Raw genomic sequence first — 18,191 nt, forward strand, 5'->3', positions numbered from 1 at the left:
GGTGTTTATATTTTGATATAACCTTCCCAGAACTAGGAGCCTATTCACGAAAATAGCACTTGCATATTATCATGTCACTCTATTCCATACTGCAATATATCTCAACTTAACAACCCTCGGGTTAACCTGAGACAATTTCCGGGTTTTCTTGCAGGCGAGTATGAAATGAAAATATGGCTATTAGTTAAATATATGCATACCGATACGTATATTAATCGAGTGTTTTCCTAATGTCAATCTTCTTGTGTGGTAAATTTATGACATCTGTGCATAGCTTCGTACAACCTACTAGATAGCCATTCCTTAAAAGATATATTAACCGAAAGGGTATAGTCAAGTTTGGTATTCTTGGAACAAGACGATTTCAATGAGGCAATGCGTTAACAAAAGGGTTTAGAATTTGGATTGTAGAAGAGCAGCACACGGCAGAGTATTATTTACAAGATATGGTGTGAGTTATCCAGTTTTATGCAGGAGCGACAATTTGATGATGAAATGTTTTGAAGTAAAAAAAGAGAATTGAAAGAACAGAAACACGCATAGCAAAAGGGATTGTATGCCTTAATTCTTGCTGGCACTATCTAGTAACTTCAACTTCTCATACTCTTCCTTGGCGTTGAAGTCTCCGGTAGATAGCTTTTCATATTGCTCATCGTACTTTCCCGTAGATAACGCACCGTTGCCTCTGAATCTTTTGGTCATGTCAACAATACCACGCTTACAATCCAAAAATGCTTTCATCTGTGCCATACAGAGTTCTGGTAGATCTTTACTCAACTTAGGATCTTCTATGCACTGCTTAGGAGTGTTTCTTTCGATGAGCACGCATGGCGATCTCTGCAAACAGATAGCAACAGCTTTCCTTTGATCGTTACAACTGGCACCCATTTTTTTGGTATATGCTTATGATTAGCTTTTTCTATTATTAGTATTCTTACCAGCCCTTGAATAAATTCCTCTAGTAGCTCCTATATAGCATGAACTTCTTTGGATTAAAGACCGATGACCTGTATTTTGTCACAATGATCACATCTTTTATTAAAGGTTCTTTCTTAGTCTCCAGGAAATACAGAAATCGTTAACAATGACGATAGAAAGCACTATACTTGGAAATGAATAATACTAAGGTTAAATGTTCTACGCAGACCGAAAGGGCATGTTATGTAACTACATAGCACCAAGTCTCTGAAGCTGTTGCCCTGTTAGCTGGTATTTGAAATTAACTGTGTGCACAATTGGGTGTAAATGACATTGAGTTTCCTCCCCGGTGTGCCTAATAGTACTCCTCAAGCAGCTTGCCAGCGGTCATGGAACCATAATACCATATTGGCATACTGCTCTGGTAACAATCTAATATTGCTTTCCAATCGTTCTGAGCGGCTTCAAACAATATATTTGAATTCAGATTGTCATGCTGTCGATGTTAATCCTCGTAATGGTCTCATTGCTGTTGCTGTTTCTCAGGAAGTGTACATTTACAAACCGCTGCATCAAATCATGAAGAACCCTAAATGGGTATTCTGCTGTAAAGTGTACCATGATGATTCCCGCGTCAACACCTTGCAATGGGGTATGGGGAATGAATTAGTATTGGGATCAGATTACCTATCGTTTTGGGATGTAAAGGATGTTTTTGGCGAGTACAAACCTAGACTATTATGGAGTAAAAGACAACCTTTGCCAGTTTATCTTTGTTCAATAACTTCTGATTCTAAACTCATATCTAGTATGAATTATAACGATAGAACAGTGAAAATTTGGAGGCGAGTGTCAATAACATCGGATTCAGATTTCTTTGATCTGGTTATTCTCCCTCATCCAGATGTTGTGACCACCTTTAGGTGGAAAACAAACGATCATCAATGCAATAAAGAACATATTACGCATGTCATTTACACTTTATGTGCAGATAGAAAGTTGAGGGTATGGATCAGTTTTGATATTGACAATAAGAAGAATGTTCAGCAGTGGGGAACTGTGGAGATGTCAAAGTCCAATAACGAAAGATTTTGTGTTATTTTGGATAGCTGGTTAATCCAAAAAACCTTGAGAAAAACCATCAAAGACCAATCTCATCAAAGCGAAATGATCAAGTATATTCTTGAAAAAAAACCTGAAATTATTCTATTTACCACTCCCAGTCTCAAAATTAGAGTGTTGGCATTGACTAATCTTTCAGATGATGTACCGAAAATTATGTCGGTCAAAGATCTATTAAGAACTTCAATATCTAATACTGCAATGGGATCATCTCCAGAGTTCGTACATTTCCCTGAACCACAGATTTTTGATGATGATAAAAGCATATCTTTTGTTGTTCATGATCTTCATGGAAGCGTAAGGCATTCATTGCTACACATTTCATCAATTTTGAATGGAACAGAAACCATTGGTATACTACAGCATAAATGGACCGGACACACAAAATCCATCCAAAAGGTTTTTAGAAGTAGCTACGGTTCTGCTATATTGACAACATCGAGGTTCCAGGAAAATTCTATCTGGGTTCCATTGAGACTAAAGGACTCGGTTACGTTGTCAAAAAAGGCAATGCTAATATCTGAATCGCCAATAAAACATGCTTTAGTCCACGACAGAGGTAATCTGGTGGTAACTTTTCTAGAAAACTGCAAAGTGCAACTATGGGTGTGCTCTTCAAATGAGAAGAGAGCAATTCTTAAAAGCACTTTCTCTGCAGATAAGACGAAGGGGATCCCATCTATTATGGTCAATACTTCTGGAAACAAGCCACACAATGATCAGCATTTTTTTGCTTATGTTTATCCAGATGGTAGTTCCCAAGGCTTTGTATTCACGAAGGATGACATGAAACAGATAGATAGCAATTCTATTGACTTGGAGGGAGAAGAAGAGTTTTATCTTGTGTCCGCGATTGATCCGGTGAGATATCAATTTCAAAGTGACAGATCATTGATTGCCTCAATTACCAAACTCGGAGTAATAAGGATATATAAGGCACAGGCTGATCAGTCGGGTATAAGGTGGAAGAAGAGTTATGAAACCATTACGAATATTACTAATGCTTCGAAAATTACGGGATCGTCAAATGATAAGATATCTGTAATTGACGAAAAAGGTACGACTATGACTCTATGGGATTTGAGAAGGAGTGTCTTGGAGTACGAAACTACCTTTGATGACGAGGTTGTTGATATTGACTGGACAAGCACTGAATTTGAACAAAGCATTGTTGCCATTGGTTTCGAAAATTATGTCATTCTTTATACGCAACTAAGATACGATTATACGAACAGAAACCCTGCTTACTTGCCAATTGAGAAAATCAACGTTTCACAGCACACTACACATGCCATTGGTGACTCCACCTGGTTGAAGAATGGTTCTATCATCATAGCCACTGGCAACCAAGTTTTCATAAAGGACAAAAGCCTAGACTTGAAGGACAAATTTACGTACAGCTCAATTGGCTCTAGAAAAATCTTATCGAATGATATTTTGCATTTAACTAGTGTATTGAATGGTCCATTGCCAATATATCATCCACAACTGTTGATCCAGTCTTTATTTGCTAAAAAGGTCAACCTCGTAAGAGAAATTCTCCTAAAGCTTTTCCATGCGCTGCGCAAGATGGAATTCAACTCTGATGAGATTCACGATATTGGATCATCACTGAAATTAAGTCCTTCCAAGTTTCTTCATACAAACGATTCTACGTATGTGTTTGATAATTATGAAGAACCATATAGCACATTTGATTCGACTGTATCGGCTCCACTTATTGATCTCCTTTCAAAGACCCCTTTACCCTATCTCACTCGACATCAACAGGTGACCCTAATTTCTGTGATCGAAGCTGTTCAAGAGATAAATTTAAATGAGAAGGTTGTAGACATAAATGGTGTTAGATTTATGTTGGGTGTAAAATTGTACACATCGCATAAGAGCACACAGACAAGTGTCAACATGAGAGATGTCAGCTGGGCCACTCATTCCGACAATAAAGAGATTCTTTTTTCAAATCTTTTCAATAGATTAAAGAAATGGGATAACGTGAAAGAATTCAAAGTTCCGTATTGGGCAGGCCAGCAGGATCTCGTGAAATGTTTCGAGAATATAGCCAAATTTGAATTCAACAATTATGATAAAAGAGATCCATCAAGATGTTCAATCTTCTATCTGGCACTTAAAAAGAAAAGTATTTTAATTGGATTATGGCGCATCAGCTCTGGTCATCCAGAACAGGCAAAGATGTTAAAATTTTTGAACAACGACTTCGCAGAGCCTCGTTGGAGATCAGCAGCCTTGAAAAACGCATTTGTCTTACTCAGTAAACACAGATATATGGATGCAGCGACGTTCTTTTTGTTAGCAGGTTCGTTGAAGGACTCTATCAACGTGCTCCGAAAACAGCTCAATGACTTAGATCTAGCCATCGGAGTATGTAGGGTATATGAGGGTGACAATGGACCTATACTCCATGAATTTTTACACAACCAAATCCTTCCTACCGCAATTATTGACAGCGATAGGTGGACAACTAGTTACGTTTATTGGAAAATGCGGAAACAAGATCTTGCGATAAAGGCCTTAGTCCAGCCTCCGGTTGAAGTGGATGACAATTATAAATGGATAGAGAAAGATAAATGTGTCAACAAGTCGTTTCTAGTGGAAGATCCACTTCTCTTACAATTATACTTGCAATTGAGAGACCGAAATATCGATTATTACAACGCAGCATTAGAGGTAAATGAAAGCTTAGAGTATGAAATTATTATGCGCGTTGCTACTATATACACCCGCATGGGATGTGATTACATAGCTGTTTCTCTTTTGAAGGATTGGAAGTTTTTGGAAAGTAAGAAGATTGAATCCGAACAGGTTGAAATCCCTCAAAGTTCCCACTCGAAGTTGACAGATAACAAGATTGAAGAGCCGGTCACAACACAAAAGGTACGCCCAAGTCTCTTTGATAAGTTTGACTCTCAATTCTCGGAAAATACGCGATCTGTATCCTCGTCCACGAGTGAGTCAAAAAGTATTCTCAACCCTACTTCTAGGGATATAAACTCTTCAAATGGACACTCAGGTAAAAGTGCAGGCTCTAGTTTCAACATTCTGGATTCTTACAGAAGTGACACTCAAAAAGTGACCCCATCTCAAGTGCCGAATATGCTGGACAGTTTCAAGGAAAATCAAAAAGATACGATACAAAAGAAACTTCCCACACAACAAAAGTCCCCATTGGATGATTATCAGGCAAGTACTAATAAACCATTCGTTCCGCAGCAACACTTACAAAATTCAAAGCCCAAAAAGACAGCGAAGCCTAGAAGTTTATTAGATGATTTTATATAAAGGTAAAAGGAATGAATAGCATCCCTAATCAGTTAAAGAATTTACCTATGCTTTTTTTCCTTCTTTCGAGATCGCTCGCGATTTTCTTCTCTGTAATATCTATTTTCTGCTCGACGTTCTTATCCTCGGGAACTGTCTTTGCGCTGTTCTTATAGTCAGTGAGAGCGGCTTCAAATCTATTCAAAGCATAAAGACAATTGCCCCTTCTTAAGTATGCCTTTGCCTTGTCTTTGTTTCCTACACGGTCATCATCCACTAAAAAGGTAGAGTATTTGATTGATTCATGATACTCTTTCAAATAAAATAGCATCAGACAGATGTTCAAATATAGTTTATGTTTCTGGATAGTGAACTTCTCATTATGAAACTTGTCTATATCCACTTCAGGAGTATATGCAGTAGTATATTTCAAGGCCTTCTTGTATTTGAAAAGAGCGTTCCTAAAGTCTCGTTTCTTGAATAGCAGAGAACCAGATTCTTTAATGGTCTCTGCTGCTTCATATGCTTTGGCAAAATCTTCGCCTTCGAAGTGGGTGTCATCATCTGGATTTTCTTCATAAAAATCATTACCAATTGTATCGTTGCATGCATTATAAAGAGGTATTTCCATATTATCAGACCATTCACCGCAATCTTCTATGATTATTGAATCATTTGGTACTCCATTTTCATCGACATCCATATGCTCAATTGTGCGAACAACAGATTTACCTGCTATCACTTTTCCAAACTGAGAATGTTTACCGTTTAGATGGGGAGATGGATAAGTAGTAATGAAGAACTGAGAACTGTTGGTATTCTGTGAACCAGTGTTGGCCATAGCCAATATGAAGCTTTCGGTAAATTCACCCAAATTTTCATCTGGAAAGTTCCCAAAACATTGAATTTCATTTCTAGATGAATTTTCCAACTCAGATTCAGTCGCATAAATTGAGCAACCGCCTTTTCCAACTTCTTCTTTGTTAATCTTGTCGTCAGAACCGAACATCAAATCTCCAGCTTGAATCATAAAATTCTTAATGATTCTATGGAAGTGATTTCTTTTATAGCTTAACACTTTACCATTAAGATTGACATCTCCTCTGCATAGATGTATAAAGTTAGCACATGTTTTAGGGGCTTGTTCGTCGAACAGTTCGCATACGATTCGGCCTATTGGCTCATCGCCGATCTTAATATCAAGATATACTTTGTGCATTTCAACAATGAATTCAATCTTACAGGAGGAGCAGTTATCCTTTTTGACCTATTACCTTATCTTTTTCTATTGTTACTTTGACCACAGCTATAAAGCGCAACTTAGCTTTGGAACAAGGAGGCTTTAACTGATGGGATGAGGTATTCGTTCTCATCTCATCACTGTTCTTAAACTAGCTGTTCATTCGTAATGTCAAATTCGTAGATCATTTTGTCCGGGTAAGAAACTTTTATCAAAGTTCAGGCGATCTGGTATTGGGACCTCGAAATCAAACAAAACTTTGGGAACAGTGTGATAGGTAAGTAAGAGGGAGAAGGAGAAGGAGAAGAAAGGAAGGACTTTTGATCGCGATTAGGGTTCTACGGTTGACTAAGCTTGAACCACTTCAAAAAATGTATCGACAAGAAATGACTCGTGATAATGTGGCTGTTGATCCGGTCACAATTGTCATCAAGGAATGTATTTCTTTGTCGACTTCTATGAGGAAGTACGCGAAATATTCGGTGCAATCTGGTGTTGCAGCCTTGTTAGGGGGGGGAAGTGATATATTCATAAATCAGGACGCTTCATTGGCAGGTACTTTCAATAATTTAGCAGCTAGTAAGACTAAGGATCCACTACTGTCGGGGTTAATTCAGTTGAGATTGATGTTAAATCATAAAGATAATTTAGAAGATGTTGATGCGCTAACTGTCTTGCAACCTTTCTTATTGGTGATAAGCACAGCTTCAACGTCAGGATATATTACATCATTGGCCTTAGACTCATTACAAAAGTTTTTCGCCTTTGGTATTATTAACGAATCTTCGAAAAACCATGTCGCAGCTTATAGACAAACGATCAACTCTTTAACCCACTGTAAATTTGAAGGTACTGAACATTTATCCGATGATTCTGTCCTTTTAAAGGTATTGGTTCTTATTGAATCAATTATTGCTTCTCCTTCAGGTGAGATTCTTTCCGACTCATGTGTGTACGATGTGTTACAAACTGTCATGTCCTTGGCTTGTAACAAAAGAAGAACTGATGTGTTGAGAAAGGCAGCAGAAATGAGCATGCTATCGATTACCGTCAAGATATTTGACAAGTTGAAAAAGTTAGACTCAAGCAAACAACACATCTTCATTAACGATCAGGACTTCTCGAAGAACGTTTTGAAAGATGACAACATAGGTGCCGAAGGAAGCAGTGACATTGATTCCGTTGAAAATGGCAATTTTACAGCATCAAGTGAAAGTCAAAATTTAGAATCGGACTACGGACTTGCAGTTATAAAAGATTATATGGACATTTTAGTGTCTCTTTTGTTGCCTGAGAACCAACACAAACAAAACAATTCCACTAAGGTGTTTGGTCTGCATTTACTAAATACAGCCATTGAATTAGCTGGCGACAAATTCCCACAACATCCGCAGTTGTTTTCCTTGGTTGCCGATCCTATCTGCAAAAACATTCTGTATATCATCCAAAATTCGGATAAACTCTCGTTGCTACAGGCTGCCCTGCAGCTGTTCACAAATTTGACCATTATACTTGGTGACCATTTATCATTACAAATTGAATTTACCATCAACACTATTTTTTCAATTTTATTAGATTCAAACGTTTCAGATGAGACTAAGCCAAGACCAGCTGTTGTTAAAGAATTATTGATTGAACAAATCTCAATTTTATGGACAAGATCTCCTTCATTTTTCACCGCTGTTTTCATCAACTTTGATTGCAGCTTGGAAAGGTCGGATTTGGCTATTGAGTTTTTGATGGCATTAACAAAATTATCTCTACCGGAATCTGCGCTAACGACATCAGATAGTGTTCCTCCAATCTGCTTGGAAGGATTGATATCTGTTGTAGATGATATGCATGATCACTTTTTGAAAGCAGGAGTGCAGGAATTCGTTCCGGAAGAACTGGGCACTCTCAATAAGAGAAATTTGAAGACCGAATTCATTAAATGTGCAGAGGAGTTTAATAAAAAGCCAAAGAAAGGCATTCCATTGTTGATTGAGAAAGGTTTCATTTCGTCAAATTCTGAAGATGAAATAGCTAAATTCCTTTTTGATAATAATGCTCGGTTGAACAAAAAAACTATTGGTGAGTTTATTGCGGCGCCTGAAAAAGTCGGCCTTCTTGCAAAATTTATTGGAATGTTTGACTTTACAGGTTTAAGAATTGATGAGGCAATCAGAGCGCTTCTTACCAAATTCAGATTACCTGGTGAATCTCAACAGATCGAGAGAGTTGTGGAACAGTTCTCCGCTAAGTACGTCGAAGACCAACACTATAATCCTGAAAGAGATGGGCTGGAAATTGAGGGAGATTATTCTACAATTCAGCCAGATGCAGATTCAGTTTTCGTTTTATCTTACTCGGTAATCATACTGAATACAGATTTCTACAATCCTCAAGTGAAAAAACATATGACATTTGAAGATTATACCCTCAACTTGAAGGGTTGTAACAATCAGAAGGACTTCCCATTATGGTATTTGGACAAGGTTTACTGTTCTATCAGGGATAAAGAAATCGTTATGCCCGAAGAACATCATGGAAGCGAGAGATGGTTCGACGACAGCTGGAATAACTTAATTGCAGCTACCACAGTTGTAACAGAAGCTCACGAAGTCAGCAAATGTGAAAGCTATGTCCAATCGTTAGGCCCTAATCAATTGATACAATTTGATAAGGCTATTTTTGAAAGCGTGGGTTCTTCCATTATAGAAACTTTGTTTAAAATTTTCGAAGTTGCTTCAGACGATCATATCGCAACTAGAATGCTCACAACGTTAGATAAATGTTCAAATCTTGCCAGCTTGTTTGAACTTGGTGATATCTATAACGATGTGATTACAACCATGGCCAAATTTACTACTTTGACAGGAGAAAGAAAACCTGTTGACGACGTTTATGTTGACGAAATACCCGTCGTTCAGATCGATGTGGAAGATTCTAAAGAAAGCATTGCGGTAAGTAATGTAGCCATTCTTCTAGGCAACGATTTCAAAGCGCAGCTGTCAACCGTTGTTCTATTCAGAATTTTAAGACAAAATACAAACGTGGCTCTTATTACTGAAGTGACGTGGAATAAAATTATCGATATGCTTTTGAGTTTGTATGAAAATATGTTGATAACACCAGATATTTTCCCAGATTTACAAGTGAGATTGAAACTACCAAACCTACCTAAATGCAAACCCGAAGTTCTCATCAATAGATCGAACTCTAGTAGGGGTTTGCTTTCCACATTTGCTTCGTATTTGAAGGGTGATGAAGAACCGACGGATGAGGAAATTCAAGCCTCAACCAAGGCAATGGAGTGTATCAAAACGGCAAATATTTCTGCTTCTCTTTTCGGGAATGACAAGAATGTTAATGACACCTTAATTAAACTATTGCTTGAACACATTAAAACTGAGGTTAACGATGATAACAAAAGATTTTTCGAGCCAGAATTGCTATTCCTCATGGAGTTAAGTGTCTCCCTGTTCTTATTTTGTAAGAATGATGCTGTTTTAGGGAAATTCCTGCTAGACAAATTATCGTCAATATGCCAAAATGTTTCTTTATCCAAAAATGTCATTGTGAGAATAATATCATACAAAATTTTGATTATCTCCATTTTAGAAAACCCTGAGTATGTGGTTAAATTAATAAACGAGCAGTTACTCACAAAGAATGAAGTCTTTGATAACTCGTTCTTCAAAAGCCAAGCAGGTGCAAACGTTCTTCAGCGCTTGTTAGACTTAGCTGAAATACTGAACTATCAGGGTGCGCTTCTTCATGATCAAGGATTCTGGAAGCTATTGAGAAAGTACGCGGCGTTAGGCACTCCTTCAAACCAAGTTTATGTCTTTTTGGACACATCTGTGATGAAAAAGAAAAACATGATCGATGATGTGAACTTCATGTGGGTTCTCGGGCTGTTCGATGAAATGTCTTCTGTTGGAGCTGTTGGAAGTCAGTGGGAAGAACAATACAATAATCTTGTGAAGACTGGTCATAAAGTCGATAAAGAGAATCCCTATCAAGAAATAGTTGAACTATCTCTCAAATCTATCAATTTAACTACACATCTTCTTAATACAAAACCCACCGTCTCGAAAAGTGAAATTATCGCGATTATTCAAGCATTATCACATCAGTGCTTGAATCCTTGTTTTCAATTACGTTCTTATGCTCTAAGCTCCCTCGAAAATCTACTTCTAAAACTGTTGGAGCCATTTGTTGATAATGTGATTTCAGTTATAGCCCTTATTGAAATGGGTTTATATCCGCTAACAAATGAAGTTGACGCTGATTCCAGAAAAGCGGTACCTTTGCAGAACTTCTTGTCGTTGTTATCAAAACTATATCTACATTACTTGTCTTTAGAGAAGACTGACAATGAAACTTATTTGAAAGTGTTGAGTATTTTTAATAAGCATGTCGATGACGGAAAGGTAGAAGAACAATTACAAGACATGATCACTAAGAAACGTGAAATTGAGAAGAAGCAAGGTACACCAAGCACAGATGCTGAGTCGGTGCCCGCTGAACCTACCCCAGTTTCAAAATAAACATTGTGTGTCCCGCACTATGATAAATTCCAAACGTCCATAATTGAACAGATGCATTAGAATGTTAATTAAACTGTCTTGTCTACTAATAAATATTTACAGATTTCATTTATAAATTTTTTTCATTGCAGTCGTTTATACTCCTCAGGAGAACGCAGTTGCGACCTCATATAATCAAGCAAAAGAAGACCGGCAGTAGTTCCAGGAATAATTGCCAAAGTATTCCTAGTAAAACCTTTATATAACCAAGCAATGGTTTCTCTCTTACTTCTCTTCATGAAAAAGAACACATGCTCGAATGTATCCAAGTATGAGTTGTAATAGATGTGAAACCTACTACTGCCTTTGGGTATCCTTATTTTCGTATTTGGAATATTTCCTATAGTTGTACTAGACGTTGATGGTAGATTTTTGAGATAAATATCGTACGCTTCAAGTCTAGAGACGTGGATTTTCTGTAGCTTTAGGAACGGGAATTGCACCGATTGAAGAACAAAAGCTGCTGTAACACCTCCAATAAAAATGAAAACTCTTGAATACCACATTTCCTCTTTAGGAGAAATTAACCTTGGTTTCTTCGTTTCAATCTTATTACCATCTTCATCGAAAAATATATCCGAGAGTCTTGTGTTCTGCACCGTATATTTTAGTTCCCTATAATTCTTGATAAAATCTAACATCAATTGGCGAATTGGTCCTCTGATCATTTCAAAAGTAGTGAAATACAATGCAAAGCCAAAGGATTCTCTTATGAATGATAATCCAAACCCACCAAAGCAGCCAATCAAACCAATCTCTCTGATCTTATCACGACTATAAAGCCATAGATTATCATATTTTTTTGCGCTGGATAAAAGTTCATCAATGTTTGCTCTTGTATAAATGGCATCTATTGGAGCTGAGACAATGGCTTGTGCAGCACCTGCAAGGAATCCTGCTCTTAAAAAATCAAACATATTATGTTGAAAAGCTTGATCTGTAGCCCTCAACGGAAAATTATTCAAAGTGGCTAAATAAGTAGTGTATAGCACAACTCCCGCCAGCGAATTGGCTACTAATGGCGGTAAAATTCTGTCAGGTATGACTTTCCAACCATATCTGTTCAATGCTTTAGTGACGATTCCGATTGAAGAGTTCTCCAAATAATAAGTATACTTTGGATTCCAAAACCGATACCTCGAACTTCGTACTTTTGTCTCGGACTGTGTATTATCGCTACCTGTAAGAAGTACTCGAATGTAATGAGTATAGTCAAATCTAGCTGGTCTGAACAATTTTAACGGAGTCCTCATGTAAAAAGATGTTAGTTGATACACCATAGATCTTCCACCAGCAGTAGCAGCACCCACAAGAGAAGAGGTTTGGTTTGATAATGAATTGACATTTGCTTTATCTGAAACATCTTCCAATCTCTTGTTGGCATCAGAAGACATCACTGTCTCTTCCCCTTAATGATCACTTGAACAAAACTCCGATAGGGTATAGTCAATATGTGAAACTGGACACTATATCAAAGCAAAAAGTAGTGTTGGATGCTAAATGGGATCGTTTTATTTAGGTTCTATCGAGGAGAAAAAGCGACAAGAAGAGATAGACCATGGATAAATGATTATGTTCTAAACACTCCTCAGAAGCTCATCGAACTGTCATCCTGCGTGAAGATTAAAATCCAACTTAGAAATTTCGAGCTTACGGAGACAATCATATGGGAGAAGCAATTGGAAGATAGAAAAAAGGTACTCGGTACATAAATATATGTGATTCTGGGTAGAAGATCGGTCTGCATTGGATGGTGGTAACGCATTTTTTTACACACATTACTTGCCTCGAGCATCAAATGGTGGTTATTCGTGGATCTATATCACGTGATTTGCTTAAGAATTGTCGTTCATGGTGACACTTTTAGCTTTGACATGATTAAGCTCATCTCAATTGATGTTATCTAAAGTCATTTCAACTATCTAAGATGTGGTTGTGATTGGGCCATTTTGTGAAAGCCAGTACGCCAGCGTCAATACACTCCCGTCAATTAGTTGCACCATGTCCACAAAATCATATACCAGTAGAGCTGAGACTCATGCAAGTCCGGTTGCATCGAAACTTTTACGTTTAATGGATGAAAAGAAGACCAATTTGTGTGCTTCTCTTGACGTTCGTTCGACTGATGAGCTATTGAAACTTGTTGAAACGTTGGGTCCATACATTTGCCTTTTGAAAACACACGTTGATATCTTGGATGATTTCAGTTATGAGGGTACTGTCGTTCCATTGAAAGCATTGGCAGAGAAATACAAGTTCTTGATATTTGAGGACAGAAAATTCGCCGATATCGGTAACACAGTCAAATTACAATATACATCGGGCGTTTACCGTATCGCAGAATGGTCTGATATCACCAACGCCCACGGGGTTACTGGTGCTGGTATTGTTGCTGGCTTGAAACAAGGTGCGCAAGAGGTCACCAAAGAACCAAGGGGATTATTGATGCTTGCTGAATTGTCTTCCAAGGGTTCTCTAGCACACGGTGAATATACTAAGGGTACCGTTGATATTGCAAAGAGTGATAAAGATTTCGTTATTGGGTTCATTGCTCAGAACGATATGGGAGGAAGAGAAGAAGGGTTTGATTGGCTAATCATGACCCCAGGTGTAGGTTTAGACGACAAAGGCGATGCATTGGGTCAGCAGTACAGAACCGTCGACGAAGTTGTAAGTGGTGGATCAGATATCATCATTGTTGGCAGAGGACTTTTCGCCAAGGGTAGAGATCCTAAGGTTGAAGGTGAAAGATACAGAAATGCTGGATGGGAAGCGTACCAAAAGAGAATCAGCGCTCCCCATTAATTATACAGGAAACTTAATAGAACAAATCACATATTTAATCTAATAGCCACCTGCATTGGCACGGTGCAACACTACTTCAACTTCATCTTACAAAAAGATCACGTGATCTGTTGTATTGAACTGAAAATTTTTTGTTTGCTTCTCTCTCTCTCTTTCATTATGTGAGATTTAAAAACCAGAAACTACATCATCGAAAAAGAGTTTTAAACCATTACAACCATTGCGATAAGCCCTCTCAAACTTCCTCCAGACTGTTTGTCATCCAATTGGTAAGATTAATTATCATATACCCCGGATAAGAAAAGAAGCAAGCACACAATGGATCAACTTAATGGTAAGGAACAACAAGAGTTCCAAAAAATCGTGGAACAAAAGCAAATGAAGGATTTCATGCGTCTATACTCCAACTTGGTCGAAAGATGTTTCAGCGACTGTGTCAACGACTTCACATCCGCTAAGCTTACTTCTAAGGAACAAAACTGTATAATGAGATGTTCAGAAAAGTTCTTGAAACACAGTGAACGTGTGGGTCAACGTTTCCAAGAGCAAAATGCTGCCATGAATCAAACCATGGGTCGTTAAAAGGTTTAAAGAAGAAATTCTCCCTACCAACCTCAAATTTTATTCTGTACATACTTCATTATATTATAACATTATATTATAACATTATATCATAACATTTTATCGTAGCTACTACGATTACCATAGATTTTAAGGACTATCTCTCCCATGTATATTCATTCTGTTTCTGTATATAGAAAGGTTTGCATTTCATTGCCATATGACTGGCCAAAAAAAGATGCTCCTCAGACACAAGGTAATCGGTATTGTGTTATCTGCGTAAGTTGCAGACTCCCTGCATTGCACTCAACTAGGCATTGTCGTAAATGACAAGCTAAACTGTCCGTCCGTTGTCCCTCCCATGTCACGTGGTCTCCATTAGAGAAGAACTGGCGACTTGATTTATTATAACAACGACAATAGGGCTCAAGCTGAAGTTCCATTAGAAACAACCTTCTCACGAAGCGAAAATCCCGTTAGGGATTTGCTTGATTATAACTCACCGGGGGTTTGAACCCTCGGCGAGCGGACAGCTGCGTTCCACCGAATTTCCCACCTGGAATGAGGAGAACAACTCCTCTGATCAAGTAGAACATTCAAATCACATGACCTCTTCTCAAAACACTTCAAAGTAACGAGCATCCACCTTATACTTAAGAGTGAATATTCTTTGAAGCGCTTCAAGGGCTTAGTATGAAGTTGAGAACAGGAAATGAATTGCCATATTTGATCTTTTTGTAACCAGGTTCATATGAACAGAGACTTTGTGTTCTGAGGAAGATTCGAACCGAAGTCGCAACGTGGCCTTTTTACCAGCTACGGCACAACACCCGACTCAAACCAATTACGAATTCATTCAGTAGTAGACCCTGTCACGTGTGTGTCAGGTGTCATTTCCGTAGTTCAGAGTATCATCCACGAGGCCAAGGACGAGAATATAATTAAACTTATGTAAATTATCAACTCCCTATAACTCATCATCTGTGAGCATCAATTCATCGTCAGCTAATGGCGTGAATTGAGGACCTACTTCAACAACGGCAGGTCTCACAAACCCGCCGTAATTCTTTTTTACTGGTCCGAAATACTTCGTTCCTTGGAATGTACCATTGTTCTTACCGTCAGGTTCGTCAAATTCAATTCCACACCATACATCTGTATTACTGATCTCTTGAACTTTTCCCACGTATCGTAACCATCCTCTTCTTTCGGGGACCTTGGTGGAATCGGTCGTTGTTTCCTCGTTGGACAGTACTCTGCATCTTTCTCCAACGTGTTTTTGTAATAGTTCTGCCTTATCGATATTCAGTTGTAGTTGTTCTTCCATCTTAGAGCGGTATTCAGGATTAAATTTCCCTAACTTGTTATCTTTTTTCCATTGTAATACAGAATCCCTTCTGTTCTCATAATCGTCCATGGTGTATCGGAACGAAACGTCATCGCTATTAGCATGTAGCAAATCATTTTTCAATTGGCTTGCTAAACTGTTTTCGTTGGTGTCTATCACTTTTATGGACTGGATTTTCTCTACTTTCTGGTCTTTGAGATCTTTCAAATACTTGCTGTTCTGTGCATTGCCATTTATCACCAATTTCATGTCTTGAACATCAACACCGGTCAATTCGTTCAATCTTTGGCCCAGATGGTCCCATGATGTACCAGGTTTCACAAAGATCTGAGTGTTAACCAAATCGGATATAATTTCCACGTCAGATGACATTATCGGTGCTGATATATCCTCTGTTTTATTTTGTCTTCGATGCTGTAAGTTCAATGTTTGTCGTTTTGTCCAGGCATGTTTGAACATCGAATTTTTCAATGTTCCGTAAACTTAAATGAAAAGTTAATTTGAAACCAGTAACACACTTTGACAATAACCCATTGAGCAAACAGCGCTACCCCACCCAACCAACTACTAATAATGAGCGAAGCAGTATGTTAACTACTATAATTAGGACGGCTTTCTAAAACTTCTTCAACTTTCTCAAAACAATGATCCATTCTACATTTTAAGTTCAAATTTACTAACAGTTAGAGAGTTTATACATTCCCCTTCTCTGCAGAGGCAATCACAACAACCGAGACAAGAGCAGAAGAAGAAGTTCGAAGGCCCAAAGCGTGAGTCTATCATAAATCTTGCACAATATAAGGACACAGAAGTACGTGTCAAGTTCATAGGGGGAAGACTGGTCACTGGAATCCTAAAGGGTTATGACGAGCTAATGAACTTGGTTCTTGACGAAACCGTCGAATATGCAAGAGACCCAGAAGATGAAACCATCATCCACAAGGACCAAGCCAAAAAAATTGGTTTGGTCGTCATAAGAGGAACAGCTCTACTTTCGCTATGTTCCCTCGAAGGTGCTGAGATCATCAATACCTAGTTAAGACCCAAAAAAAAAAAATTTCAAGCAACAGTGTACCATATATGTTCATTAATAGTGCTATATAACGTTCAGTGCTATATCAAACTCACACTATGAGCCCATATCCACATTTCTACCTGTATCTAATGAAATAAGTATCTCCAACGGAGATACTTTCCTAACCGGCTACATCTCACTTATCAAGACCTAATCTGCACAAATGTGCGTTCACGTGACTTATTGAATCTTTTTTCTAACATCAGCAAAGCTTTTTGGTTAAATTTCGACCAAAAAACCGTATCTCATCGCATCGACTGATTAGAGAGATATCTTGAATTCTTTAAACCGACTGCGTCCAGGTGTTCATTTATATATATGTGAGTATATATCTCTTGTGAGAGTTGTTCTTTTAACGTTTCAAATTCTCTTTTCGCTTGTTGCTGCAAATCTGTTTGAATAATATTTTCTGTAGTATTCTTACTCTTTACTGAAGACCAATCAATTAGCGCATCAAAGCGAACTTCACTTAGGTTTATCTGCTGCTAAAAGAAAATAATATGAGTTCTACACAACCATTTCCTAATGTCCATCTATTGGCACAATCGAAGCAGTTGCTTGGCTTGTACACTATCATCAGAGATAGCCTTACTAAGAGATCTGATTTCATATTTTACTCTGATAGAATCATCAGGTTGTTGGTCGAAGAAGGTTTGAACCATTTGCCAGTAACTCCAAAGACTATTACCACTGACACAAACCAGAAATTCGAAGGTTGTTCCTTCCTAGGTAAGATTTGCGGTGTTTCTATTGTAAGAGCAGGTGAATCCATGGAACAAGGTTTGAGAGACTGTTGCAGATCGGTTCGTATTGGTAAGATTTTGATTCAAAGAGATGAGGAAACTGCTATGCCAAAGTTGTTTTATGAAAAACTACCTGAAGATATCGCTGATAGATACGTTTTCTTGTTGGATCCGATGTTAGCTACTGGTGGTTCTGCTATCATGGCTACCGAAGTGTTGATTCAAAGAGGTGTGTTGCCAGAAAGAATCTTCTTCTTGAACTTAATCTGTTCCAAGGAAGGTATCGATAACTACCATGCTAAATTCCCAAATGTCAGAATCGTTACCGGTGCTATAGATGCAGGTTTGGACGAAAACAAATATTTAATGCCAGGTTTGGGTGATTTCGGTGACAGATACTACTGCATCTAAGCAAACTCTATAGAATTTCACGACCTGACAACTTGCACAATCGCCGTCTTGTCCATTCATTTACGCTAATGTCCCTCGCTTATCGTTGTTGACCATTATTGTTTACGTACTTGCTTAG

At 38.1% G+C, this 18,191-nt stretch overlaps 10 protein-coding genes and 1 non-coding gene across 11 annotated transcripts; 6 read left to right on the forward strand and 5 right to left on the reverse strand.

Moving 5' to 3' along the window:
• Positions 1–561: 561 nt before the first annotated feature.
• PET191 (Pet191p) lies at positions 562–888 on the reverse strand (the record flags this gene model as incomplete). Its single annotated transcript, XM_454976.1, has 1 exon — positions 562–888. One exon carries the CDS (start codon positions 886–888, stop codon positions 562–564), a length of 327 nt encoding a protein of 108 aa, XP_454976.1.
• A 357-nt stretch (positions 889–1,245) lies between these two features.
• RAV1 (Rav1p) lies at positions 1,246–5,337 on the forward strand (the record flags this gene model as incomplete). Its single annotated transcript, XM_454977.1, has 1 exon — positions 1,246–5,337. One exon carries the CDS (start codon positions 1,246–1,248, stop codon positions 5,335–5,337), a length of 4,092 nt encoding a protein of 1,363 aa, XP_454977.1.
• A 28-nt stretch (positions 5,338–5,365) lies between these two features.
• On the reverse strand, positions 5,366–6,535 carry CPR7 (peptidylprolyl isomerase CPR7; the record flags this gene model as incomplete). Its single annotated transcript, XM_454978.1, has 1 exon — positions 5,366–6,535. The coding sequence occupies one exon, from the start codon at positions 6,533–6,535 to the stop codon at positions 5,366–5,368; it is 1,170 nt and encodes a 389-aa protein (XP_454978.1).
• Positions 6,536–6,927: 392 nt separating this feature from the next.
• KLLA0_E22727g (uncharacterized protein) lies at positions 6,928–11,091 on the forward strand (the record flags this gene model as incomplete). The annotated part of the gene is made up of 1 exon (XM_454979.1): positions 6,928–11,091. The coding sequence occupies one exon, from the start codon at positions 6,928–6,930 to the stop codon at positions 11,089–11,091; it is 4,164 nt and encodes a 1,387-aa protein (XP_454979.1).
• A 122-nt stretch (positions 11,092–11,213) lies between these two features.
• On the reverse strand, positions 11,214–12,524 carry KLLA0_E22749g (uncharacterized protein; the record flags this gene model as incomplete). The annotated part of the gene is made up of 1 exon (XM_454980.1): positions 11,214–12,524. One exon carries the CDS (start codon positions 12,522–12,524, stop codon positions 11,214–11,216), a length of 1,311 nt encoding a protein of 436 aa, XP_454980.1.
• Positions 12,525–13,131: 607 nt separating this feature from the next.
• Positions 13,132–13,935, forward strand: URA3 (orotidine-5'-phosphate decarboxylase; the record flags this gene model as incomplete). Its single annotated transcript, XM_454981.1, has 1 exon — positions 13,132–13,935. One exon carries the CDS (start codon positions 13,132–13,134, stop codon positions 13,933–13,935), a length of 804 nt encoding a protein of 267 aa, XP_454981.1.
• Positions 13,936–14,253: 318 nt separating this feature from the next.
• TIM9 (protein transporter TIM9) lies at positions 14,254–14,517 on the forward strand (the record flags this gene model as incomplete). The annotated part of the gene is made up of 1 exon (XM_454982.1): positions 14,254–14,517. One exon carries the CDS (start codon positions 14,254–14,256, stop codon positions 14,515–14,517), a length of 264 nt encoding a protein of 87 aa, XP_454982.1.
• A 218-nt stretch (positions 14,518–14,735) lies between these two features.
• RPR1 lies at positions 14,736–15,276 on the reverse strand. Its single transcript, XR_002633604.1, has one exon.
• A 187-nt stretch (positions 15,277–15,463) lies between these two features.
• Positions 15,464–16,216, reverse strand: ALF1 (Alf1p; the record flags this gene model as incomplete). The annotated part of the gene is made up of 1 exon (XM_002999367.1): positions 15,464–16,216. One exon carries the CDS (start codon positions 16,214–16,216, stop codon positions 15,464–15,466), a length of 753 nt encoding a protein of 250 aa, XP_002999413.1.
• A 201-nt stretch (positions 16,217–16,417) lies between these two features.
• Positions 16,418–16,880, forward strand: LSM7 (Sm-like protein LSM7; the record flags this gene model as incomplete). The annotated part of the gene is made up of 2 exons (XM_454984.1): positions 16,418–16,429; positions 16,560–16,880. 2 exons carry the CDS (start codon positions 16,418–16,420, stop codon positions 16,878–16,880), a joined length of 333 nt encoding a protein of 110 aa, XP_454984.1.
• Positions 16,881–17,419: 539 nt separating this feature from the next.
• On the forward strand, positions 17,420–18,073 carry FUR1 (uracil phosphoribosyltransferase; the record flags this gene model as incomplete). Its single annotated transcript, XM_454985.1, has 1 exon — positions 17,420–18,073. The coding sequence occupies one exon, from the start codon at positions 17,420–17,422 to the stop codon at positions 18,071–18,073; it is 654 nt and encodes a 217-aa protein (XP_454985.1).
• Between the last annotated feature and the right edge of the window lie 118 nt (positions 18,074–18,191).

This window comes from Kluyveromyces lactis, assembly GCF_000002515.2.
Source record: "Kluyveromyces lactis strain NRRL Y-1140 chromosome E complete sequence".
In the NCBI taxonomy this organism is placed as follows: Eukaryota; Fungi; Ascomycota; class Saccharomycetes; order Saccharomycetales; family Saccharomycetaceae; genus Kluyveromyces; species Kluyveromyces lactis.